The sequence below is a fragment of the Heterocephalus glaber genome, unplaced genomic scaffold (assembly GCF_053883595.1).
Source record: "Heterocephalus glaber isolate CG9 unplaced genomic scaffold, H.glaber_assembly_v1.0 deba00001569, whole genome shotgun sequence".
Taxonomy (NCBI): Eukaryota; Metazoa; Chordata; class Mammalia; order Rodentia; family Bathyergidae; genus Heterocephalus; species Heterocephalus glaber.
This window is the reverse complement of record NW_028258354.1, coordinates 9,421,199-9,448,354: the sequence shown is the minus strand read 5'-3', so window position 1 is coordinate 9,448,354 and position 27,156 is coordinate 9,421,199. Positions and strand designations below refer to the sequence as shown.

The following is a 27,156-nucleotide window of genomic DNA, read 5'->3' as shown; positions in this document are numbered from 1 at the left end:
AAGTAGACAGTTTGGATAACTGAGATGAAGGACTGGACTGGTTATGCTGGCATAGGCCAGATCAGGAGAGCCCTCAAATGAAACTCCATCTAAGTAGTGTAGAATTTATGGGGATTTGTGATTCCACAGAGGTGCAGACAGTGTGGTCAAAGTAGTGCCTTAGTAATAATCTGGTGAAGATATGCAGAATGGCTTGGGGTGTGCAGAGGTCTCATTTAGTGTGGAAGAAGAGGAAATGAAAAGAGAATAAAAATGACAATAAGGCCTTTTCTCAGCTATCACTCTTTTTGACCTTTTCTTACACTTGACATGACTTCCTCCACCACGGTGTTCAATGATGTCACAGACTGCACTCAACACCTGTTCAACAGCACTTTGGTTCTTCTCTTTTTGTAAATCACTTAAGCCTGCTTCATCGAAATTTGTACCTTCCTTTCTCTGGTTGTCTACCAAGCCAGTACCACTGCCTGGAATACCCTTTCCCAGTATTTCTGTTTATATATTTTGACTAATCCTCCAACACAAGTTCAAGGTTCTCAGAATGAGCTCATTCTGCTAAGACTTATTTATTGATAGCACTTCAAACCCTCTGCCAGGTATTTGTGTACCAACCAGTGCCATAACGGTCCTATGAGATCAACCAGCTGTAACAGAATCACAGGCATTTTGAGATCCTTATTACTGCACATAATATTGTATTATAATTACATGTATTAATATCATATACAATATTGGCGAAATAGACATTTGGTGAGAAACAAATGAAGGCTGAGAACTCATTTTACTCACTTTATAGTTAGCCTGCCAATGGATTTATCAAATATTTATTAAATACCTATGTTCCTGACATTGTTCTCCATTCTCAATATCCAAAAAGACACTGCCATTAAACACCTGAGATTTGTCTAATGGGATGACAGTTATAAAACATTTGTAAAATATAGTTAGTGTTCTAATTTATAGCCCTTCAAAATAAAAAAGGTATGGTAGTTTGGCAAGAGAGGGGGATGAAAACAACATATTCATGACAGTATCTCCTAACTTCATGGCCTAAATCCATCACTAAAATCTCTTCTGAGATACAACATTCTTTGGTTTTCCTTAATTGTCAACAACCTAAGATAAAGTTCTATTTTCTACTCTCAACACAGGGCTCTAAACTGAGTTTCTGCAAGTGGCAGTCTAACAATACCACTGGATTGGAGCTCATTCCCACTGTTTCCTGGGAAATGCTCAGGTTCATGGGAAAGGAAGGGCCACCCAGATACCCTCAGCTCAGCCCTTGGAGCTGCACTGCAAGAAGCCTGGTTCCTCCAGGGGCTTGTACTGACTCAATTCCTCCCTCCAGATTGTGGCTTCTGCTCAGACACACTGACTCTGGAGGCTCTTTTATCAGGATGAGGCAGCAGTAAGAACTCTTTTTAGATGAACACTCAGGACACTGCTTGCTAGCTTGTCTACAGCCTACTCATCTCCAGCCTTCCTGCTCTTTGATACACCTAGCCAATCCTGGTGAGGAACAGAGCTTCTGAAGTCTAGCAGACCTAGTTTTGAGTTCCAGCACTGCAGCTACTGGATTGGGCACATTTCTCAACTTCCTTGAGCCTGTTTCTCCCAGGCAAATGCGATTAAATGATAGAATGCATGGAAGCACATAGCAGGGTAAATAGCTCTAATTTTTGGATGTTTCTAAGGTGTGATGTAAAAGTAAGAGTGCAGGCTTTGGGTCCAGACTACCTGGCTTTACATCAGGCTCTAAGCAGACAGGTGAAGGCCACTGTCTCCCAATGGTGGATGGGAAAACTGAGGCTCAACAAAAGCAGACCCAAGAAGGCTGTTTCAAGTTGAGACACAAGCTAGCAAAACCCATTTACAAACTAGTAAAACACGCCAGCAAAGAGGGTTAGGAGTTGACTGCAAAGACATGTTAATAAAACACATTATCTGAATTCATATTTAGAAAAAGCTTCCAGTCTATCTGGAATATAAAACTAGGTGGACATTAACCCAAGTTTCAGGGGGTAATGTATGTTGATTTGGATTTATTCATCCACCAATCACCTACTGAGCGTCCAAACGTTGGGGACTGGGTTGGGCTTTGCGCAAGAGATGAAAGTTGCAATCCCTACTCAATGGAGAAGACAGAAGCAAGCCTATTCTTGTGGTAAAACAAAGAGGGATCAACATGTGTGGAGGTGGGAGTGGGGCAGTGGTGGACTTTACTGAAGGCTGAATGGGAGTTAAATGGAGAAGGATTACCAGGAGGATTACCATCCTCTTATATTTAAGTCTAGGTACCTATTTAGGGAGAATGGTATGGGGAATATATTTTATTTATATAAAGAACATAAAGGCAGAAGAAACCAACCCTTACCATTAATGCTATTCAGCCAATATTTATAATGGATCTCTCTGTCTTCAAACCCACACCTCTTACTAAGGCCTGTGAGTGACACTAGGCAGTATTTTTTATTCTCAATCATGGAATCAGGGGCAAAAATGTTACTGATCCCTGTACTCGGTAGGACTGCCAAAATGGTGAACTTTCATAAATCCACCTCCTCTCCTTGGGCTTGTATGGCTCTTCCTAAGTCAATGAAAGCAGAGTTTACAAAATGTAATTACATTTGCAAAGTAACATTTATAGAAGTCCTTTTGAGAGGCAGTGCACTGGTGTTTAACACCTCAGACTTGTACAACAGAATGTCTTGGGTCAAATACTGTCTCTGAGCTTACATGCTGTGTGATCTTGGGCAAGTAACTGTTGGGGCTCAGAAAAACATCCCCCAAAATATGCTGCTTTATATTTCAAACTGAGAGCACCCTGAGGAGTAGAACATGCAGAAAAGACCCTTTCTTGGGAGCTCCTTTTATCTCTCTAAAGTGGATCCCACAAAGGAAACCCACTTGCCTTCTAGCTTCTCCTTATTATTCCATCAACCAAGAAAGATTAAATGCAGACCACAGAAGGGACTGAGAATCTAACATCATGCCCAGAACTCAGATGAACTTTGTACCAAGCCAGAATCTTTTCCTTTGGCCCATTCATCTCTTCTAGAAGAAACATTTACTCCTAAAATTTCCTACAACCTCCAGTTTTCTTTTCCCAGGAAGAGGAGTTTTAAGCTTCAACCACCTAGACCTATTTTAAGTGTTCATACTTTGTGTGACTCCTGTATATCTGTACATCAATAAGTCTGTATGCCCTCTCTCATTAATTTGTCTGTTGTAGGTTTGTTTTATAGACTCAAATTACTGGACCTCCAGGGTGTGGAAAGAAAGTTCTTTTTGGCCTTACATAAGTTAACCTTTCTGTGCTTCAGTTTCCTCACTAGTAAATTAAAATTACACTATTACTACTATGTAGGGTAGTTAGGAAGATTAAATATGTTAACACATACAGCACAGAAAAAAAAGGATGACATATACTAATGGCATAGTAAATGTCAGCTACTGATATTTGAAAAAAAACTACCATAAAATAACTCATTTTAATAGATAACGGCTTCTCCAAGGTTGGAAGGATTAACATTTTTAAAAAGGTAAAAGGAGAGAAATCAGTATATATATATATTAAGAATTTCCCAAAGCTTTTTAGAATGAGCAAATAGACCAAGATGTATAATCAAATAGGATGCTATAGCCAGCTTAGCAAAGAAAACCTGAGGTACGTGGTGGCTGCATTGAAATGAAATCAGCGTAACAGTCTGAATTTATCATCAAATTATATTTATAATCCAAACAAATGCTCTGAACAAAAGGCATTGTCTGGGACTCTGGACCCTGAATAGGGACGGCCAACCAACCAAATGACAGGGCAATGGAGATACAGAGAATAAGCAAAACAAAGGGAAAAATACAGAACACATGTACAAAGGGAGGAAATAAGGCTAATAAAAATGAAAACAATTACATTCTCTCCAGTGCAGTGTTAAGGATATTGTTTCAGGAGCAATTATACAGAGAAGCATTTTTAATGGAAAGAGCTTTGGTCTATGAAACAACAGACCTGCAAAACAGCTCTTGTAACCTCAGCCTTTCTGACCCTCAGCATGGTCTCATCTATTAGCAATGACAAGATGACATGAGGTCTCCCTACAGGACCAAAATTAGTGGAATAATCAAATTAAACTACACACCTCAGACTCTTTGAGAAATGTGGAATGAAAGACTAAAGGACAAAACAGATGCATAATCACAGAAGGAAAAAGTGAACACATAATGTCTAGATGCAGAAGGCTTTTTTCTCAACAGAATTTTAATGAATCAGCTAAAAAAAAAAAGTACTTGCTAAAGCTCAGAGTAACTAGAGCAGGATGGCATTTAGGAGTAGGGTAGATGCTCCTTGACTTACACTATGGTTACATCCCCCAAAATTCATTGTATATTGAAGATATCATAAAAATGCATTTAAGACACCTAACCTACTAATGTCATAGTGTAGACTAGCCAGCCTTAAACATGCTCAGAAGGGCTGGGGATTTAGCTCAGTGGTGCCGCACCTGCCCTGCAAGTGCAAGGTCCTGAGTTCAATCCCCGGTACCAGGGGAATAAAAACGTGCTCTGCACATTTTGGGGCAAAATCATCTAACATGGAGCCTATTTCATAATAAAGTGGTGAAGATCTCATGTACACAGAAAGATGGATGCTTGTAGACATGATGGGATGTGAAAACAAAACACTATATCCAAAAAGTGCTGGCAACACAATTACACAGAAGAAAACTAGTTGTTTCCCCTCTGGGTCATGTGACTGACAGTGGCTCTGGCCCACTGCTGCTGCCCATCAGCATTAGAGAGGATTGCAGTGCGCATTTACCTAGCCCAGGTAAACACTGAAATTGAAAATTCAAAATATGGCTTCTACTAAATGCTTATTGTTTCTGCATCATGGTAAAGTTAAAAATATCCTAAGTTTAACCACTGTAAGTCAGGGACCATCTGCACATGAAAATAGTATCCACACTGTCATTCCTGTTTTTGTTTTCTGCTAGATACTAACCGTTTTCTTCCCCATCTGGAGGGGCCAGTGTTCCTGGAAGGAGATTCTTCCCTTAGGTAGCTGAGGGTCTGAGCCCTCCCCATGGTGATGTGCATGGCCATGTAACCCCTACACAAGCTTTTCTGAACTCTGCTGGTCCACAGCTTTCTCACCACACAGGTGTGAATAAAAAAAATGCAATGAATTATTTTAAAAAAATTATTATAGTAAAAGGCACATTGTCATTAATCTCCTTCAAAATGCTTGCCTTTGAACACACCTATCCCATCTTTCCTGCCACTTTCTAGCTCTAGGGTTCTTTAAAACAGTTCTAGAGTTGACTTCGATGTCTTCAGTTGCACTGTTGTGGCTGCCTCAATATCCTGAATGGACTCAAGACATTTATTTTTCATGCTCATTACGATTTTGATGACGAACCAGAAGTCACATGGTGCCACATCTGGTGAATAAGGTGGATGAGGACACACTGTAATATCTTTATGAGCTTGCCTTTCTGTTGGATGTCAATCAGCAGCAGCATTCATTATACTTTTTTTTCACACCTTGTAAAGATATTAAAAAGAGAGGACTTTGAGAAATGCTTCAGAAAACAGCAAGAATGATGTGTTTGAAGTGAGGGGGAGTATTTTGAGGTTGATTAATGGCAATATGTTTTTTGCTGAAATAAATTTTAAAAATGTAAACATTTATTGTGTATTGTGACCACACTTCCTACAAAGTAGGAAGTTGGCCCATGTAATCTCTCAGGGCCTTTCCAACTCTAAGATTCTATTGGTATTCAGTTCAGGATTTCAGATATTAATCTGAAGTGCAACAACTATATTGCAACTGTAAGAATTTACTACTTGGGGGACTAGTATATGAGGTTGAATTTTTTCAGTGTTGGGGTAGATGGTAGGTAAGTTTTAACCAAAAGGAAAAACTAGTGTAACAACAAATTAAACTAATTATCTCCTTCTGCTTCTGTTAACTTGCAACAGCAAGCAGTATCCCATGCTATTCCAGGGGTATAAGATCCTTCTAGAATTCCTCATGGGGTCTGAGGCCATAACTCATCTGCTTTACCTCACAGAAAATATCCAGAAACGAACAATGCTCCTCTAGTCTGTCTAGCACACTGCCATATTGATGGAACTAACATAGGGTTATCTATCACTGTAGTGACTTTTATTAGCACCACAACTGATTACTGATCAAACATCAAGTGCTCATTAAGGAGGAAAACACAGGAAGTCATTGGTAGGTACAGGGCTGATATAGTACATCCTTCTATTTTTGACTGTTACATTTCAGTTTAAGCAGGGCATTAGACATTTTCAAAATGCTAAACTGAACAGTAATTTCTAAATGATAGTATAAATTACAATTAGATAAATAAGATTTTACTATTTTAATAACACCATTTAATAAAAAATGATTAATATATCCTAAGAGGCTGAATTATTTTATGCCTCATTAAAAAATGTTTCTATTTGTAACCAAGGGTAAACTGTATTTATTTATCTTAATCTGAGCTTACTCTATTTCCAGCAATTACTAGAGGCAGTTTTTAATTCAAGGCTTCCAGCCATGGACAGGGATTATTGGCTTTGTCTATCTCTAACAAACATTCACATTCAGCAAAAATTTCTCAAGCCCCACACTATGTACCACAAAAAGGCCTTTTCTTAAATGACTTCATTAATATCACTAGAAATCCAGTTATGTTTTATTCTTTACTAGCTTATGCTAGCTCCTTAGTTCACTGGATAATTCTTCATAAGCACAATTAACAATTTGGTGCAACAGAATATGTACCCACTTTATTAGAGATCTCTAACAAGAAATAAATGTCATTTTATCCAATAAATTCTATTTTTGCCAAAGACTTATTTTCTTTCCTTGTCTCTCAAGTATTTCATTGTAGCAAGTTATGGAAAATATGGTAAAGGCAGGGGGATTTTACAAAAGCCTAGTGTAATAGTTCACTCATTTATACATCAAAGATTTGCAATAACAAGGTACATGGAGCGCCACATCTATGGTTTTCCTCACAATACCTTACACACCCTTTTCCGGTCCATTATCACTAAATTCAGATGTCCACTCACTCAGAAATCCTCCAGAGAGAAGACCTCTATATCTACCCTAGCACCCAGCACTGTACATGGGAATATCTCACTAGCCTGGCTCCCTGAGGACAAGAGTGTGTTGATCATCCACTGTTTCTAGGACTCTCAGTGCGTATGACCTGGATGCAACAGCAATGTTCCTTAGAGCAGAAGCAGCAAAGCTTTGAGTGCTTTCCATTTAACTGACTTAGAGATGGGGTACAAATTCTGGGATTTGGGACAATGACAGAAAATTGCATTCCACACATTCTAGAACCTTACAAATTGCAACCCCTCTCCACATACTGCTGGGCAATTACCCTCCAAAGAATACTTAAAAGATAGTCCATTTTATTTATGAATAATCCTAATAATTAAACTCAGAGGTCAGGCCACCTGGCATCAAATCCTTGTCTTGCCTTGTACCATGTTCCTTAGTTTTCTCACCTCTAAATTAAGATAACAGAATCTTGTTGTGGAGATAAAATAAACTAACACACAGCAAGCATTTGCCATGGTAACTGGCACATTGTGCATGTTTGGTGAATGCTATTACAATTAATAAGATACTCTTCCCTTCTTTCATATCCATATAGTCTGAGTGTTTGTGTCTCCCCAACTTAATATTTTAGAATCCTAATTCCGAAGGTGCTGGTATTAGGAAAACATAATGAGAGTGATTAGGTAATTGGGCAGAGGCTTCATGACTCCATTAGTGCCCTTATAAAAGAGGCCTGAGACAGACCTCTTTCCCTTTCAACCATGTGAGGACACATAAGCAGATGCTGCCTATGAGACCAGAAGCAGACCCGCCCTAGACACTGAACCTGCTAATGTCTTGATCTGGAACTTCTCAGTCTCCAGAACTATGAGAAATAAATTTCTGTTCTTTATATGTCTATGGTCTTTTGTTGCAGCAGCCCAAACAGACTTGGGAAATATCTTTTAAGCTTATACTATCCCTATCCAGCTAATGCTCATTTATTTTTATACACCTGGCAAGGAAAGGGATTGTTTTTGCTTCATGGATCAAAGAAACTGAGCCACAAAGAGACTTAATCCTTACCCAACAAGTCAATAGAGAAAGTCCGTGAAAGAGAAAGTTCTTGTATCAAAAAAGAATTTCATATGAAGTCTCCAGAAGCACTGAAATACAAGTTTAATCTACTGAAGGAAAATGTCCAAGAGAAAATGCCATTACACATTTACCAGGGCCATACTGAACACAGTGGCAATGGCAGCAGAAGCTAAGCAAGAGCCTTTGATAGCAAGGAAAAGTTCAAAGCAGCTGGCAATATTGAAGGGGAAAGCACATGCATAATGAAAGGCCACCAAGTTTATTACTAGAATTTCAAAGTCACCTGTAACTTTAAATATTTAGTTCATTTCAGAAATGTTTCACACTTCTTCAATGTTGGATGTGTGTATTAGACATCTAACTTACAAGGTTTAGTATATGAAATATTTAAACAGAGGACACAAGACACTTGGAATCTTAAAATCAAAAATGCCCCATACTCTTAGAATTGCAGCTTCAACGAAAATGAAAACTCTAGTGTGAGACTCTTTTCTTTTGATATAAAAAGTTTGGAACTTGACACACATGTCCTCTATGCTTCAAATTGAATACTTCTCCTTCCAGTTATTAAAAAGAAGAAAATAGCGAGGGGCCTTTGTTAATCTGTTCACGGAAGCTTTCTGAGTTTTCAAACTAATTTTGACTGGCTGCCTAGACATTACTTTTGTGCCTATATTTTTTTACAATCTCATTTTAGTAAATGCCTTGAAATCATTCAACTTCTGATTTTCTCTCTAGATGGACATGACTCCAGAGGGAAATTCTATGAATGTACCCCGTGCCTTTTCCACCTCTATGCCGTGACTCATGCTGCTCCTTCTGCCTCAATGCCTTTACCTCTCTTTCATCTCTCCTATTATTGAAAGCCTGACTGTCCTTTCACGTCTATTTTCAGACCCTTTCTTCTGCAATTCTTCTCAATCCTCAGTGTAACTTTTCTCTCTGGATTGCCAAACCCTTCTGCCTTAGTCTACGTTGGTGTAGGCCAGTTGTCCCTTAGTATCCACAGGAGAATGGTTCTAGGATACCTCATACATACAAAATCTGTGTGCAAATGCTCAAGCCCCTATATAAAAGGATATCATATTTGCATCTAACTGACATATATCCTCCTATATACCTTAAATTATCTCTAAATTACTTATAATATTGAATCGAATGTAAATACTATATAAATAAGTGTTATACTATATTGCTTAGGGGATAATGACAAGAACAAAAAGTCAGTACATCTTCAGTACAGATGCTATTTTTTTTTGAATATTTTCAGTATGTGGTTGGTTGTATTCACAAATGCAGAACCCATGGGTATACAGGTCCAACTGTAATGGTCTGCTTTCTGTTATAATTGCCAGTTAAAATGAGTATGTAGGCTCAGAGGATAGACAACCTGCTGAGACTTCCTGGCTGTGTAACCTTGGGCAAGAAACATCACATCTTTGTGAGTCACTTGCCTCATTACATAACATGCTTAGAATAGTACCTAGCAGGAAAGTTAGCTATTAGTCTACCCCTCCTTTAGCACTTTTGCTACGCTGAAAGCCTCCCGAACTGGTACCATCTCACCTGAAGCTCCTGGCCCAGCAGCAAGCACCTCACAGAAACATACTTGCTATTCTGAGTTCAAATAAAACCCAAGTTTCAGTTCCAACCTGGCCTTGAATTGGCTCTGGGATTTTAGTGAATCACTTAATCTCTCTGGATTTTGTGATATTCTTCCAAAATGAGGTTAATTTGATCATTTTTTTAAAAAAATTGATCATTTCTAAAGGTGCATTTAGTGCTAAAATATCAGCCTATGACAGTCTTAAATTCAGATAATCAGATGAGTTAGGAAATCATGTGCATTGGATCACTTGATTTAGATCTTGATTTCCTTCAGATGATTTTTTACATTTTTATTCTTTAACATTTTCGGTTTATTTTGAGACAGTAAATCCAAGGAAAACGACCATAATTTATTCTATGTTTTGCCAAGCATCATCTGTATTTAACACTATAATTATACCACATATTTATATACATATATGTAGGTTTGATAAGTAATGGTAACAAAGCTACATGCCTTAACTACCAAATATAAACAAACCATTCTAATTAAGATCCTTGCCATTAAAGCATTCTAATCATTTAAAAGTCACAATACTATATTTCGGAATGTAGTACTTTAGACAAACTATTTTGTTGACAAGGATTCTTTTTTTTTTTTTTTTTGGTACCGGGGATGGAACTCGGGTCCTTGTGCTTGCGCAGCAGGCGGCAAAACCACTAAGCTGAATCCCTGGCCCAACAAGGATTCTTAATACGAAACATTCTATAGAATTTTTTAGTTTTAGAATACTATCCTGAATACTACATTTTCTTTTTTCATTTCATAGTCAAATAATTTTAGAGGGGGTAGTTCTTACTGCTTACTTATAAAGGACAGCCATGTGATATATGCACACCCAGCAGCACAATTCATAACAGCTAAAGCTTAGAAGCAGTTTATATGCCCATGAATGGGTAAAGAAAATGTGATATTTACACACAGTGGAGTACTACTCTGCCATAAAGGAAGATAAACTTGAGTCATTTGTAGGAAAATGGATGTACCTTGAGACCATAATGGTAACTGAAAGAAATCAGACACACTAGCTTAAATATCACATGGTTTCTCTTACATGAGAAACTCAAGCTATAATGAGGTATAAATGAAAAGCAAAATAAAAGACAGGTGATAGGAAGTAGGGAGACAGATTTTTCTCAGATGGGCGGGGGATCAAGACATGGAGGGAGGGAGAGGGTAGGGAGGGAGAGGGTAGGGAGGAAAGGCAATGAGAAAAGAATTAAGATGTGTTATGTACATGTACCAACTCCACATTAGGAACATAAACAGTATGTACTGCAAACATTACTAATAAAAAAGTGTTCAGTAACAAATGGATGATTAAATAAAGTTTGATCCATCTGTGAATGGATATCATGGAATAATTTGTCTATGTTTTAGAAAAATAATAAAAGAAATACCAAAATGCTAATCATATGTTAAGTCAAAGACTGGGTACAGAACTGTAAAAACATTTAACATTGAATTCCTTCAAAAATCATATAGAATAGGCCAGGCATGGTGGCATACGCCTGTAATCCCAGCACTTGGGAGGCTGAGGCAGGAGGATTGCCAGGAGTTCGAGGCCAGCCTGAACTACATAGTGAGACCCTGTCTCAAAAAAAAAAAAAAAAAAATTGCATAGAAAAAATATGTGTATTAACCATTGGCAAGAAAAAAAAGCACCAACCATAACTAATTCTCAAATCTTATTAAGAAAATGAAATGGCCAAGCAGGAGCTAGGGAGCAGTTGGCATCATTAAAATTAGCAGGATGTCCTAAAAGATATCTACATACAAAGTTTTTATCAAACAGCTGTTGTCATGAATCCTTGAAATGGTGATTATATAAATCTCAATCACTTGGCCAGGAAAAAGGAGAAGGTTAAATTTGCTAATTAATCTCCAAAGTCAGTCCATGTCAAAGCCAAGATTAGAATTCAGAGGTTGTTGGCAGGGAGTCAGATGATCCCAACACCTCTTTCTTTCCATCCAAGTGTTTAGCAATCAGGCCAGGGAAGGATACACAGAAACACTTCGTCAGCCCAAGACCTCTAAATAGCCAGCTTTTTAAAAAAAGTTTTCCAGGTGGCATCCTGGAGAATGTGGTATTCCAAAGAGGTTTTCAGTTGGGGAGCGTTTTACATATCCTTTATTCATTTCCCTTTGTTCAGAATTTGGTTCTAACTCAGGCCTTTTTGTACTCCATTTCTAAGGAATGAATTTTCCTTCTCATTATAGAAATACATATTTCAAATACTCAAAATGCCCTTGAGCTAAAATAAATACATAGCAAAAAAAAAAAAAATTTAAAAACTCTTTGAAGCTCACTCAGAAAAAAATGTTCTGATATGAGGTGGCAAGCCTATAGGGCTCGTTCAAAATGACTTTTCAACCTTGCCTGGGGCAAGTTTCTTCTTTAGAGAGGAGAGTGTTAGCTCTTGGTTTGCAGGAGGCTCAGAAAGCAGGCTTCTGCTGTTCTGAGGCTGAATTTTCAAGACTCCAAATAATGAACAGCATCTTCCCCCTCAGTCCCTCTAAAAAATAATAAGCTCCTTTGTATTTTAAGATTTTTAAGAGATATATAAAGGCTAAAAGATATGTAAAGGCCAGAGTGGATTATGACTTCATTGGCAAGTTCATTTCGCAAAAGTTTCCTTGTACAGCTGCTGAGCAGCCTCTAGGTTTGTACCGGGAATAGCTTTGACTGCTGTTTATATTTGCTAGGCAAATCAGAGTTAGCTTTGGAAAGAAGAAAACAAAGGTGAGTGGAGAAAGGCAATGAATCTTTGCAGATCCTCTGTGTATGAACACACCTGACAGGTAGTGCTGACACATATAACATTAAAGCTGAATAAAAAATTATCTTTTTCAGAGGCACCCCAAATGGATATCTTACATTAAAGCTGAACAGGCAGGGCCGGGGATTTAGCTCAGTAGTTCTGCTGCCTGCCTCGCAAGTGCAAGGACCCAAGTTCGATCAATGGTACCAAAAAAAAAAAAAAAAAAAAAAAAGCTGAATAGGCAAAGCCATTTGGGTTTATCCATTTTGTAATCCACATAAAGGTGTTGAAAGCTGGATCAAGTTTTTACAAGTAAGAAGTGCCTCACCTGTGAATTCCATCTAACCTTTGGGTCCGCCCTTCCTCCTCTCCTTTCTCCTGCACAGTCTTCCCTTAGGCAGCTGTCCTGTGGAGGACTGATGGGCTTTGAGAATACAACTAGGCTTAGATTTTAGATGAGTCATTTATTGTATGTGGGATCCTGAGCTATTTATTCAGAGTCCCAGTTCCTACTTGTAAAACTGGGATTAGGAATAGTACCTGCCTCATAGGGCTGCTGTGAGAAAGGAACAGGATAATGGGCTTGCCCAACGGCAAGGATTGGATAAATCTTCATTTCCCCAGTTCTTCATGGAGCTTGAGGATGGACAGCCATGTGTGCCACTGATGCACAGACAGTGTGATAATCAATTACACATAATTAACAATCAATGTCATGTATATTTATCATGGCGTCTGTTAATCTCTGTTAAAATTAGCTTGCTGAGGACAGCAACTGTTTTGTAAAATGCTGCCTAACCCATACATGGTAAAGAAATATTAATAGAGATCAAACAATGGTATATGGCATGCAGGTAAAATACAGCATCATCTTTAGAGATTTTGGTATTGTGACAAGTTTAACACTTTAAATCATTGTGTCACCATGAGCCACTTGGATTATATATATATTCCTTACCTATACATTCGCCCTTTACAGGAGACAAGTAGTGATTGCCATCCTCATTCCACTGATAATTAAGAAGATGCCAATGAAAATTATACGAATTACTGACATTTATTAAACATTTACTATGTGCTAGACACTGTTCTGAATGCTTTATCTGTATTAACACAGCTTTATTTTTCCTCTTAGCACTTATACCTGCCATATTATACAGTTATTTGTTCACTATCTATCTCTCCTCACTAGAATATAAAAGCCTTGAGAGGAAATACATGGTCTGTTTATATCCATAGTCATATCTACAGTACATCTAACAGTGCGTAGCACAGGAGACATTCAAAAAATACTTGTTGAATGAATAAACTGGTCTTCACAACATTTATTCTTTGACTGTTGTTATGGTCTCCACTTTACACATGAAAACCTGAGGTAAAGGGTTATACACAGCCAGAAAGTATCAGGGCTGTGATTTAAGCACTGACCCTTCCAAGGTCCCTAATTTTATGTGTTATCTTGACTGGGCCCAGAACATTGTTCTGGGTCTGTCTATGAAGGTGATTCTGGGTTAGATTAATAACTGGATTAGAAGACTGAGTAAAGCAAACTGCCCTTCCCAATACACCCACACCTTATTCAACCCATTCATAGCCTGCGTGGAACATAAAGAGAGAATTCACTCTCTCTGTACGATGGCATTATGGCTTAAATATGAAGTGTTTCCTAAAGACTCATGTATTAAAGGCTTGATCCTCAGTGCCACAATATTCAAAGGTAGGGCCTAGAGAGGTGATTGGATTATGAAAGCTTTAACTCCTGCAATGGATTCATCTATTGGACTTTATAATTTGTGGCATTACTGAGGGGTGTGAGGCCTAACTGAAGGGAATGGGTTATGGGGATGTGACCTGAGGACTACATTTTGTCCCCAGCCCTTTTCTCTCTGGCTCATACTCTCTGCTTCTTGGCTGCCATAAAGTGAACGATGCTCTTTTGCCATGATGAACTGTATCACCACAGGCTCAGAACTGACCATGGACTGAAACCTCTCAAACTATGAGACAAAATAAATTTTTACTACTTTGGGTTGATTCTCTCAGGTATTTTGTCACAATAATGGAAAGCTGATGAAAACAGATGGTCTTTGAAGTGGGACACTCAAAGTCAATGAGTCTTCTGATTTCAGACCTGGAGTTGGTGTGGAACTTTATACCAATGGCTCACTGGGTTCTAAGGCTTCTGGACTCAGATTAGACTTAAACCATTGGCTCTTCTGAGTCTCCAGGTTCCCAACTAACCAGAGAACTTGGGACTTTTTAACCCTCCAATAAGAGCTAACTCCTTATAATAAATTACTTTGTACATTTGTAAATTACTTTGTACATTTGTAAATTATAATAAATTACTTTGTACAACACACACATGCACACTCGCGCGCGCGTGCACACACACACACACACACACACACACACACACACACACAGAGGTTCTGTTGCTATGATGAACCCAGACAAATACAGAGGCTAAATAATTTTCCAGGGCCACACAACTAGCAATTACTGAAATTGAGATTCAAATACAAGTTCACTGACTGCCAGTCTAGTCATTTTTGTTTCATTACAGCATAACACTTTCCCTGGTTTCTTAACCCTACTCTCAAACTTGCTAATTCTACCCTTTAGGTCTCTTTCAAATGTTCAATTCAAAAGGAAATGAATGAGCAGATTAGACTCAGAAAGGGAGTCTGCAGATCTTGGTTTACCCTTTTACTTTCTAGCCCAACAAGCCCATCTGTTAGATACTTAAATTAACATTTCTTAGTAGTACAGGTTGCCATCAAGCCACATGCTCAATTTTTCACTTATATTTTTGTGAAAGCAACATTAATGCCATTGATTCTCGAAAATATAAATGAGCAGGTGATAAGATGCTTAATTTCTCTGTGTTGTAGGGGTAGCATTAACATTTAGAGGTCTGACTTGGGAAATGTCTCCCAAAAACCAGTGCAAGAGAGATAAGATGACAAAGGAAATGGGCTCTGGAGCCACAACTAGCCCTGAGATCTCACTTTTCTATAAGCTGTGCAGCCTTGGGTAAGCCTCTTTATAAGCTGTGCGGCTTTGAGGTTTTTGTGGTTATAGGATGAGGATAATGACAGCAATCTCCTCATGGTGATACTGTATTACTTGAGATAATGTAGGAAATGTACTAAGCACAGTGACTAGCAGATATATAACAAGCATGCAACTTAAAAGTTAGCTCCTCCAGCAACCATGGCTAGTTACATATAAACAACTCCTCTTTCAAATTAACAGAATCTACATTTTAAAAAATGGTTAGCAGTGAGCTTGCTAACTAAAAGACTCATTTCCAGACCTCTTTGCAGCCTTCTGGGGTCACGGTGTAAGTTTGGGCCAATGAATGTGTTTGAAAGTGTAATGTAAGATTTACATCAAGTCTCTTTGAAAGGCAAGGGGGCTTGCCCTTCTTCCCTTTCTCCATTCTGTTTCTAGGAATGCAGAGGTAATGGCTGAAGCTTTACAACTACCTGGAACTACAAGGACAAATGTTGCAAATGGGTTTCTCTGAACAGTAGATGGGGAGGAGCCTGATTCTTCAAGGGATTTATATAATCTATATACCATCACTGGTCTGTCATTTTTTGGACTTCTCTTATGTGTGAAAGAATATCAACTCTTATCTTATTCATGCCATTATTTTGAGCACTTCTGTAATTCATGGTCAAACTAATCTTGACTGCAAGCTGTCCCTCGTGGTGTTCTAAATATTTAAATGGAGGCTTGAAACCATTCTGAGGCCTTGTTTTTGCACATAAAGTCAAAATTGGGCAAAAAGACAGAAGGGGAGCTAAAGCCTTCCTCTTCCTTTTCAGATGCCCACTCTGATGCCACCATCCTCTCTGGCTTAGAAGTCCAGGGCTTCCTGCCCTATCAATTTTATATCTTATACTCTATCATAGCATCTACCTGTCAAGTCATCATACCATGCCTATCACATCATCCATACAACCTGGACTGATCAGATTCAGTTCACTCTAAGGATAGGTAACTATAAGGTGTTTCTTTCTATTCATCTTCCTGGGCATTTGTATCTTATTGGGACAAAGCCTTCTGATGGAATGTTAGGAATATCAACAATTTCTGTGGAAACTACATTTAGGATGACCTACTTTTGAGGTCTATCCATCAGACTCTCACCTATTGATAAGGTTGAGTGTAACTTAACAAAATATTTCACTGGTATAAAGAAGTTAATATACTTCTGAAATGTTCACCTTCAACTCCCAAGGAATTTCAACTAGTAAGACTGAGTGAGTCTGAGAAAGCAATTAAGTAGCATTCTCAATTATCTGAGGTTATCTAATTTATGTCTGCTACTTTACCAATCATTATTCTATTATCACACTATTTATTGCACTCTATGTATTGTACAAAACTCTATGTACAATGCAATCAGAGGACTGTATTTTTATAACCAAAATACGAGTCAGTGGTTGCATAAGGAACATAAACTATTCTCCTAAGCCAGTGGCAGTGAACCTGCATGCCGCAGTGGGCTATTTGTATCACTGAAAGCTCTAAAAGGTTCTCCATCACTGTCCTAAGTCACACTTCCTCAACTCTTAGTTCACTGTTCAAACACACTTCATCTTTACTTTTTTCTAGAGTAAACTGGACATGGTCTGGTTTGCTCTTGGTGCTGGGGATTGAACCCATGATCTTGCACATGCTAGGCAAGTGCTCTGCCACTGAGCTACACTTCCAGCTATAAACTGAGTATGTATGATGCATAGATTTCATCTGAACAAGACAGAATATGAATGTAAGAAGTGACCAAATGCCATCTCTTTTTAGAGCAACAAAAGTATATTTGCATTCGTGAATGAGGGGGGCAGGAGCAGAAAGTTGGATCAGAAGTCCCTTCCTTATGGACTATGACCTCTGGACTGGGCTGAGCATGCTTTCTGGTTAAAATAAAAATTTTTTTTCCTTAGGAGTTTAAAGCGATCTACAGATGACATAATTAAAACCTCATTGCCTGTCTCCTCTATTCTTTAATTCCATCAGTGATTCTGAGAGGTTAAAAGACTGACAGGGTCACTCAAACTCTGGTAGCCTTTTCCAGATTCCAGCTCCTTTAGGCTTTTAGACTGAAGTTGATGAGAGTTTTGAGAATGTGTCAGCTGACTTAATCTAACTGCACAGAATCTGCTAAATGTCTAAATACAGTTAATAGGATGTATCTAGGAGAAATGTCACTATACATAGCCTTCACCAAGATACAAATCTAATGCCATTCTCCTGACTTCTCTTGTATCTGAAGATCAAGTTTACCTTGGCTGCTGCTATTCTGATAGCACACCTAGTTTCAGACCTTAATCAACAGGTTTCTGTCCACGATGCTCCAACAGCCAGAAGATTTGTTTTTTTTAAAGCATTAGGGATAGGTTTATATTTTAGGCAAAACAATGCCCAAGTCAAGGGAACCACAGGAAAGTATCAAGAAGACTTTGTTTAAAATAGTTCAATAAAAGAGGACACAGAATTTCTACCTGATCTTGTTTAGAAGTCTGAGAGACACAATGCTCAATTAACTTTTAAATTACAAGGCTTCTATAAATGGTTGATATCTTGGGTTATCAGAAATTAACAAATCACATGAAGCATAGGTAAGTAATCAGCCCTTATAATATAAAACTCAACTTCATTAGAGTTAGGTATTCGGTATATTCATATACCTTATAACATGTAGGTTGTGTGTAAAATGAAAAGTTTCTGAGGGGAAACTAACCCATAGAAACTGTCAATTCAATTCATAAGTACAGCTGCAGCAAATATGTCAGAAAAAATTATCATATATATACAAAAAATTAGAAAGCTCATTTTATAGAAATGTCATTCACTTTTAAAAAGTTTAATTTACAGCTTATTTTAACTAACAAGTGTCAATAGAGCATTAAAGATGTAATTCACCAAATTATATTGTACACATATAGCTTTTAAAGGAACAAATGGAATTTGTAAATCATGAATCATATTTTAATAGTAAGTTCTGGGTTTAATTTTCCTTTAAGTAAAAATTCAAATAAGCTTCCATAATGAAAACGTAATTACTTATCATTAGTACAAATTAATAATATTCATTTCTCATTGTGTTATTTTATTCTCTTTTGAAATAAAAACTGCTCAAAAACTTCAAAAATGAATTTTTATTTAAAATATGATCATTAAATATAAAAAATTACATGGCATATTACTTATTTCAACTTGAAATATCACTGGTATTGGCTCTTTTTAAATAAAGGAGTTTAAAACTATTTAATTTCTTATGATCACAAGCAATACTCTAAGTAAAATGTAAGTTTCAAAAAAATTATTGGAAGGAAGAAAAGATAGATCACAAAAGTGAAATTTTAATGTAACACATCATTAGCTAAGCAATTGAACTAAAATGGCCAGAGAGAGAGAGAGAGAGACAGACAGAGAGAGAGAGAGAGAGAGAGAGAAAGAAATGAAAATATCCAAAATGAAGAAACTACACATTGTCAAGTCCCAGAATGGCAACAGCTGAAAACAAAATATTTTGGAATTGAACATACAAAAAGATCCCATACGATCTAACCAGTTAAAAACATATATCTTTACTACAGTTTGTTAAAATATGCTTATATCAACCCCCTATACACACACTTCAAAAAGGTCTCTCCAGGCTGGGGATTTAGCTCAGTGGTTCCGGTGCCTGCCTCGAAAGTGCAAGGTCCCAAGTTCGATCCCCGGTACCAAAAAAAAAAAAAAAAAAAAAAAAAAGAAAACAAAAAGGTCTCTCTAGCCAGGTGTGGTGGTGCACTCCTGTAATCCCAGCACTTGGGAGTCAGAGGCAGGAGGACTGCCATGAGTTCAAGGCTAGCCTAGGCTACTTAGTGTGTTCAGGGCCAGACTGAACTATAAAGCGAGACCCTGTCTTAAAAGAAAAGTCTCTCCAAATGAGGAGGGGGTAGCAAGGAAATATAGTAGTATACATTCATCTAATTGGTTGCATATTTCAACCAGATAAACCAGATATTTTATCCATTCATGCTGTGGCTTGGAGGCAAATTCTAAATTGAGGATTATTAATGTTTGGTTCTTAAATGCTCCCCAACAGCTCATGTGTGGAAAGCGTGGTCCCCAGTGTGCGAGGTTTAGAAGTGGGGCATTTGAAAGGTGACTGGATTATGAGGGTGCTAGCTTCCTGATAGGATTAATCTACTTATGGATTCCTAGTATCATGAGTTTCAGGAGAGGAGCTCTGTATAAAATCCAGCTCTCTGTCTTGTTCCCTGACCACTGTGAAGTATGCAGCTAAGATGCACACTGCTCCTGGCCATGACGTTCTTTTTGCCTCAGAAGCCCAAGGTCAACAAGGTCAGTCGGAACTGAAACCCAAATAGACTTCTGCTCCTTCAAGTTGATTTTCTCAGGTGTTTTGCCATAGCGAAGGAAAGCTAAAGACAAGTAGTGTTTCCACAAACCTGAGATGGGAACCAAAATATCACACAAAAGAAGAAAGATTATGTGCTTACCGTGTAAAGCTCATTAAGAACCTTCATTAAATCCTCATGAAGTTGGAATGCAATTTCTTTGCTCTGTAATTAAGAAGAAATTAAGAATATTTAAAAATGTAACAGAAACTTGGTTCTAAATTATTTATATCTCAAAAGCCTGCTGACTAGAAATGGATGGGTATATACAGCAGAAGCTTCTGAAGTAAGAAACATCTTCGTATGAGTGGCCCTTTCTAATACCAGGCAATGGGCACCTATGGTTTGAACAGGCCAGGGGTACCTCCATAATCAATAACAGACTTTATTAGAGAGATAAAAAGTCAGCAGGGCAAAGTATCATGTTTTCTTAGGCGTTGATCTGCAGGACTAAAATCATTAAAGGTGAACTCAAGTGTCCGGTCTCCCTCACAAAGGAATTTTGCACTGTGACTCCCCAAATGCTAAGGGAGAAAGTAGAGGAGAAATTAGCTCTCCCTGTCCAAAATAATGACTTGGCTGACTACAATTTTAAGAAACCACTTTCAAAGTAGTAAGATAATAAGTTTACTTACGATCTATATATTTCTACTTCTGCATTTTTCATTTTAGGAAAAAAACCATTTTTATAACCAAATAATAAGAGAATAACAAGTTATTACATTGTGTATCATTGTCATCAAAGTAGTTGCTCAGTACAAGATATAAATCCAAAAGATTCTTACAAAAAAGAAACGGATAATACGAACTTTCTTTTCAATGAACTTAGATAAACTTTTAGTGCAAATGAAACAAATTAGCATATATATATTGAAATGTTTTTAAAACAACAGACTGTCATTTGGGGGAGGATTTGAATTTCTCTCTACCTATTTATCTCTTTTCTATTTTGCTCTTTGTGTGTAAATATATGTATGTATGTATGTATATGTGTTAATATATAAGAGAAATCATGCAATATTTGAGCTTGTATGACTTGTTTCACATGATATTATGTTCTCAAGTTCCACCCACTTACCTATGAATGCCTCCAGTTTGTCTTGGGGCAGTGTAGTACTCCACTGTATATAAATACCACATTTTCCTTATCCATTCATCTGTCGATGGACACATACATTGTTTCCAAGATCTAGCTATTATAAATCATGCTGCTACAAACAAGGGTATGTATGTATCCCTGTAATATGATTTTAATGCTTTTGGGAAGATACCTAGGAGGAGAATAGCAGGGCCAAATGGAATTTCAGTTTTAGTTTTTTGAGGAATATGGACTGATTTCTATAGTGGTTGTACTAGTTTACAATGTATAGAGTTCCTTTTTCCCTACATCCTCACAGCATATGTTATTTTTAGATTTTTTAATGATAGTCATTGTTTCTAAGGTAAGATGTTAACTCAGTAGAGTTTTAATTTGCATTTCTCTAAGGGCCAGCAATGATGAGCATTTTTTCATGTATTTGTTGGTCATTTGTACTTCTTTTGAGAGGTATTTATTCATTTTGTTGCCCAGTCTTAGATTGGGTCTTTTATTTTGGGGGGGATCTAATGTTTTTGATTTCTTTATATATTCTTGATGTTAGTCTTCTATGTGAGGAATAGCTAGCAAAAATTTTGTCCCATTCTGTAGATTGTATCTTCATTCTGTTGGTGGTTTCCTTTACTGTGCAGATTTTAAATTTTGTATGATCCCACATGTTGATTCTTGGTAGTATTTCTTATGCTACTGGGGGTCTGTTCAGAAAGGACCTGCCTACAGCTATGTCTTCAAGAGTTGTACCTTTTTTATCTTACAGCCAATTAAGTGTTTCTACTTTAATAGGTAGCTCTTTGATTCATTTTGATTTCAGTTTAGTACACAGTGAGGTATATGGATCTAGATTCAATCTTCTGCACATGGATAGCCAATTTTCCCAGCACCATTTATTAAAGAGGCTATCTTTCCTTCAGTGTGTGCTTCGGGGTCCTTTGTCAAAGATCAAATAGCTATATCTGCTTATGGTTGTTTCTGCTTTTATTCTGTTCCACTGATCCACATGCTTTTCTTGTATTAGTACCATGCTGTTTTAATCACTATAGCTTTATAGTATAACTTCAAGTCTGGAATTATGATGCCACCTGCTTTGCGTTTGTTACCTAGCATTGCTTTTGCTCTTCTGGGACTCTTCTGATTCCATTTAAATTTTAGGATTGTTGTAAGAAATGACAACTGGCATTTTGTTTGGGATTGTATTAAATTTGTGCATCAGTTTTGGTAGTGTAACCATTTTGATTATGTCAGGGATAACTAGAAATGGGGGGTATTTTTCCTTTTTATGATGTCTTCCTCGATTTTCTTTTTTAGTTTGTGTAATTTCATTGTAGAGATCTTTCACTACCTAAATTAGATTACTACCTAAGTATTTAATTTTTTGATGCAACTGTGAATGGCATTATTTTTCTAATTGCTTTTTTAGTGAGTTCATTATTAGTGTATGGAATGCTATTGATTTTTGTATGTTTATTTTGTATTCTGGTATACTGCTGAATTTGATTATCAATTCTAGGGGTCTTTTGGTGGAATTTTTTGGGTCTTGTAAGTAAAGGATCATGTCCTCTGGAAATAATGATATTTTGGGGTGGGGATTTAACTCAGTGGTTATGCCACCTGCCCTGCAAGCGCAAGGTCCTGAGTTCTACCCCTGGTTAAACTGCCCCCCCCCGCCAACAAAAAAAAGATATTTTGACTGTATCACTTTTATTTCTTTCTCATCTGATTTTTCTGGCTAATGTTTCAAGCATTCAGCTTTTTCCCATTTAATATGATGTTGGCAGTAGGTTGGTCATAAATGGTTTTTGTCATGTTGAGATACAGACCTTCTATGCCTGTTTTCTTCAGGGGTTTTATCATGATAGGTACTGGATTTTGTCAAAGGCTTTTTCTGCAGCTATAGAGATGATCATGTGGTTTTTGTTCTTGCTTCTGTTCATGTGGTTGTCCTAGTTACTTTTTCATTCCTGAGACAAAATACCGAGGACCCACAAGTTGAAGGAGGAAAGGTTTATTTCAGCTCACAATTTGAGAGTTTCATTCCACAGCTGGCTGGCTCCAAGACAGAATGGCATGGCAGATGGGAATGGCTGAGGAGAAACAGTCCATGGCAGAGAGGGCAGGAGGTGGTGGTGGTGGTGGTGGCAGTGGCAGCATTAGCAGCAGTAGTGGCGTTAGCAGCAGCAAGCCCACCTTTCCCTTTTATTCCATCCAGGCTACTAGACTTTTGAGTGGTGCTACCCACACATGGTGGGGCTTCCATCATCAATAAATCCATTCAACCACCCTTAGAACTATGGTAACTACAATCAGTGGAGTAACTTAGTACCATTCACCTGTAATCCCAGTATTACATGCCCTAAGCTCTGAAAAGCCACATTTATGAGTACATGAGGCTTTGGGAGAACATCTAGATACAAGCCCTAACAGTAGTGAATTACATTTATTGATTTGTATATGTTGGATCATCCCTGCATCCCTGGGATGAAGTGTATGATCTTTTTGATAATTTGTCACATTCTGTTTGCTAGTATCTTGTTAAGGATTTTTGCATCTATGTTTGTTAGAAAAATTGGCCTATAGTTTTCTTTTTTGGTTGGATCCTTGTCTACTTTTGGGATCAAGATAATGTTAGTTTCTGAGAATAATTTTGGAAGTACTCTGTCTCTCTCAATTTCATTAAACAGTTTGAGAAATATTGGTAGTACATCTTTGCTGAAATTCTTGTAGAATTTGGCTATGAATCCATTAGGTCCTGGGGTTTCTTGGTAGGCTTTTTATTACTGTTTCAATTTCATTGCCTCTTATTGCACTGTTCAAGATTTTTAAGTCTTCTTGTTTCAGTTTTGGCAATTCATATGTATCTAGGAATCTCTCCATTTCTTTTGAGCTCTCCAATTGTTTGGTATTTGTGTTTGTGAAGAAGTTGGTAATTTTTTTTTGGTTTTTGGTGGTGTTCACTGTGATATCACCATTTTTATTTCTTACTGCATAAAAATTTGTCTCTTCTTTCCTTTTTTTTTTTTGGTAAGACTGGCTAAGAGTTTGTCTATTTTATTTATTCTCTTAAAGAACTAACTCTTCAATTCACTGATTTTTTTTAAGTCTCCATTTCATTAATTTATGCTCTAATTTTTATAATCTCTTTCCTTACACAAGCTCTGGTTTGGACTGTTCTTGTTTTTCTAAGACTTTGCAGTTCATTATTAGGTTATTTATTTGGGTTCATGCTGTTTTTCTGATGTGGCCATTTACCCCTATTAACTTCCCTCCTAGGACTGCTTTCATTGTGTCCCATAAGTTCTGGTATGTCATACTGGTATTATCATTTAATTCTAGGAACTGTCTTGTTTCTTCCTTAATTTCTGCTGTGATCCACTGATTATTCAAGAGTGTGTTGTTCAATTTCCATGGTTTTGCACAGTTTCTGTGGTTTCTTTTGCTACTGAATTCTAGTTTCATTGCACTGTGATCTGGTAATATGCATGGTAAAATTATGATTCTTTTCCATTTGCCTAGGGTTGCTTTATTCACTTGTATGTGGTCTATTCTGGAGAAAGAATCATATGCAGCTGAAAAGAATGTATATTCGTTGTTGGGGGAACAGTTTGTCCATATCTATTAAGTCCATTTGTTCAAAGGTTTGGTTCAACTCTGATATTTCTTTGTTGATTGTTTTCATTTATTTATATTAACACAAAAAAGGTGAATTCTTCTACTTTATGAGTATTAAACAGTATTTTAAAATACTCTTGCCTAGGCATATTCTGAGAATATCTGAATATTGTTTTCAGCAAAATATCTGTTATCTTAAAGGAAATACTATCCAAACATTGCTTTTTCCATGTTTTGAGGTCACTGTGTAGTCAGATATAAAGAAAGGAAAAAATGTATAGCATGGCTTCATTTGCAGTGTGATGAACTGATTCATTTAGATGCCCCCCACTGGACTGTGAGTCCTGAAGAAAAGGACTATATCTTTATCTTTAGATGCGCTGCCTGAGCAAGTGGGCAACTAGGACACAAAATTGAAGAAGGCACTTAGTCTCACCCATCTCTGTCCTTACTTTGGCACATAAGAAGCTTTAGACAAACATTTGCTGGATAAATTCAAGAACAAGCTGAGATAGTGTGTGTATATAAGAGCTGTAGTCATCGAACTGCTGAAAGAATCTGCTGGCCACTGCTGAAAGGGCAGAATGGAAAAGCCACAGACTACCTTTAAGAAAACGTTGGAACTCAGATGAAACTGGAGAACACATGTGAATACATAGTCACTGGGGCAAAGGCCAAATAAAATTAATTGAATATTTATGGAAAATAAAATACTGTAGGAAGACACTATCAGAGCAGTACTTGTACTCTGAAAAATTCAAATTCATTAGCAGCATTTATAAATTTTTTTGGGGGGGTGGTATTGAAGACAGTGCTGCTATATTAAGCAAACTGTGACAGCGTCTAAAATCCCTAAATTTGAGATAGGAATTTGAAGTCTTGCTATGTTTTTGATATATGAGCTTGTGGGCTAAGAATCACTCCCAAGGGAATGGAAAGTCACAAGTGGGCAAATGAAGCCAACTGAAACTCATTTTATTTTCCCCAAATCTTGGTTATTCTGACTATATGCATTACACTACAATCTCCTGTGACTTCACCTTAGTGTTATTTTAATATCAGGTTTCATTCAAAGATTCAGGTCACCAATTTAGAACTCTCTAATGGGATCAAAGGCCATCAAGTAACTCTGCTCAGCTACCTACATTTCAGGTAGCAAGTACAAAAAGAAAGTATTTCTTGGCTAAGATTTCAAAACAATAACAACAGCAACAATGACAAAAAAAATCCCTTAGGTTCAATTAACCTTCAATCAAGAATATCTGGGGTCAGATTAAAAACCTACATTCTCTAGGCCAAATATCACAGAACAAGTAAGACAATTCTTTCTATGTTCCATATTTTATAAGGCTTTAGTTAATGAGGTAGAAGAAATATGGCATAATAGAGAGATCGTTCTATGCCAAGCATATATTTCATTTTTCCTTGACCTTTCTCCAGAGGCCCTGAAATATATAAAGTTTGCCTGGGAAGCACTATAACATATTGCAATAAAGACTAGTCTGAACTCTCGAAGACACTGGCATAGGAAAGGACTTTAGGAACAAATCCTCAGTAGCATGGGAACTAGCACAAGGAATCAACAACTGGGATCTCATCTTATTAAAAAGCTTCTGCACTGCCAGAGAAACCACCAACAGAGCTAAGAGACAACCTACAATGTGGGGAAAAATTTTTACCAGCTGTTCTTCAGACAAAGGTCTACTATCTAGAATATATAAAGAACTCAAAAAACTCAGACCCCCCCCAAATATAAAGAACCAATTCAAAAATGGGCATCTGAAATGAACAGACATTTCTCACACAAAGAAGTAAAAGCAGCAAAAAAACATATGAAAAAATGTTCAACATCACTGGTCATTCGAGAGATGCAGATGAAAACAATGCTGAGATTCCACCTCACCCCAGAAAGAATGGCTGCTACCATGAAATCAACCAATGACAAGTGCTGGCGGGGTTGTGGGGAGAAAGGAACCCTTCTCCATTGTTGGTGGGAGTGCAGACTGGTGCAACCACTGTGCAAATCAGTATGGAGATACCTCAAAGAACTAGGATTGGAAGTCCCACTTGACCCAGTAATTCCTCTGGTGGTTATCTTCCCCAGAGAATTAAAAGAATCATACCACAGCAATATATATGTATACCAATGTTTACAGTGGCACAGTTTGTAATAGCTAACTTGGAAACAGCCCAATCAACTGGTGACTGGATAAAGAAGATGTGGTTGTTTTTATAAAATGGAGTACTACTCAGCCATAAAGAATGAGAAACTAGACACATTTATAGCTAAGTGGATGCACATTGAGGACATACTCCTAAGTGAAATAAATAGGACACACATGTGTAAATACCGAATAGTTCACTGTGTGAAAAACTAAAAGTATAAATAAGAATCAAAATGTATAACTGATATTGTGAAACAGGAAGAAAATGTTGAAGGGAATAGGGGAAATGGGAGGGGAAGGGGAAAGGAAAGAAAGGAAAAGAAA

The 27,156-nt window shown here is 37.4% G+C and overlaps 1 protein-coding gene across 7 annotated transcripts in view; it reads right to left on the bottom strand.

Annotated features, from left to right (window-relative positions):
• Srgap1 (SLIT-ROBO Rho GTPase activating protein 1) overlaps positions 1 to 27,156 on the bottom strand; it is a 308,189-nt gene that overhangs the window by 106,253 nt on the left and 174,780 nt on the right. For all 7 annotated transcript variants that reach the window (XM_004861126.4, XM_004861127.4, XM_013078301.3 and 4 more), the window contains one exon: positions 20,068 to 20,130. In XM_004861126.4, coding sequence (XP_004861183.1) covers positions 20,068 to 20,130 — 63 coding nt within the window. The remainder of the gene's footprint in view (positions 1 to 20,067; positions 20,131 to 27,156) is intronic.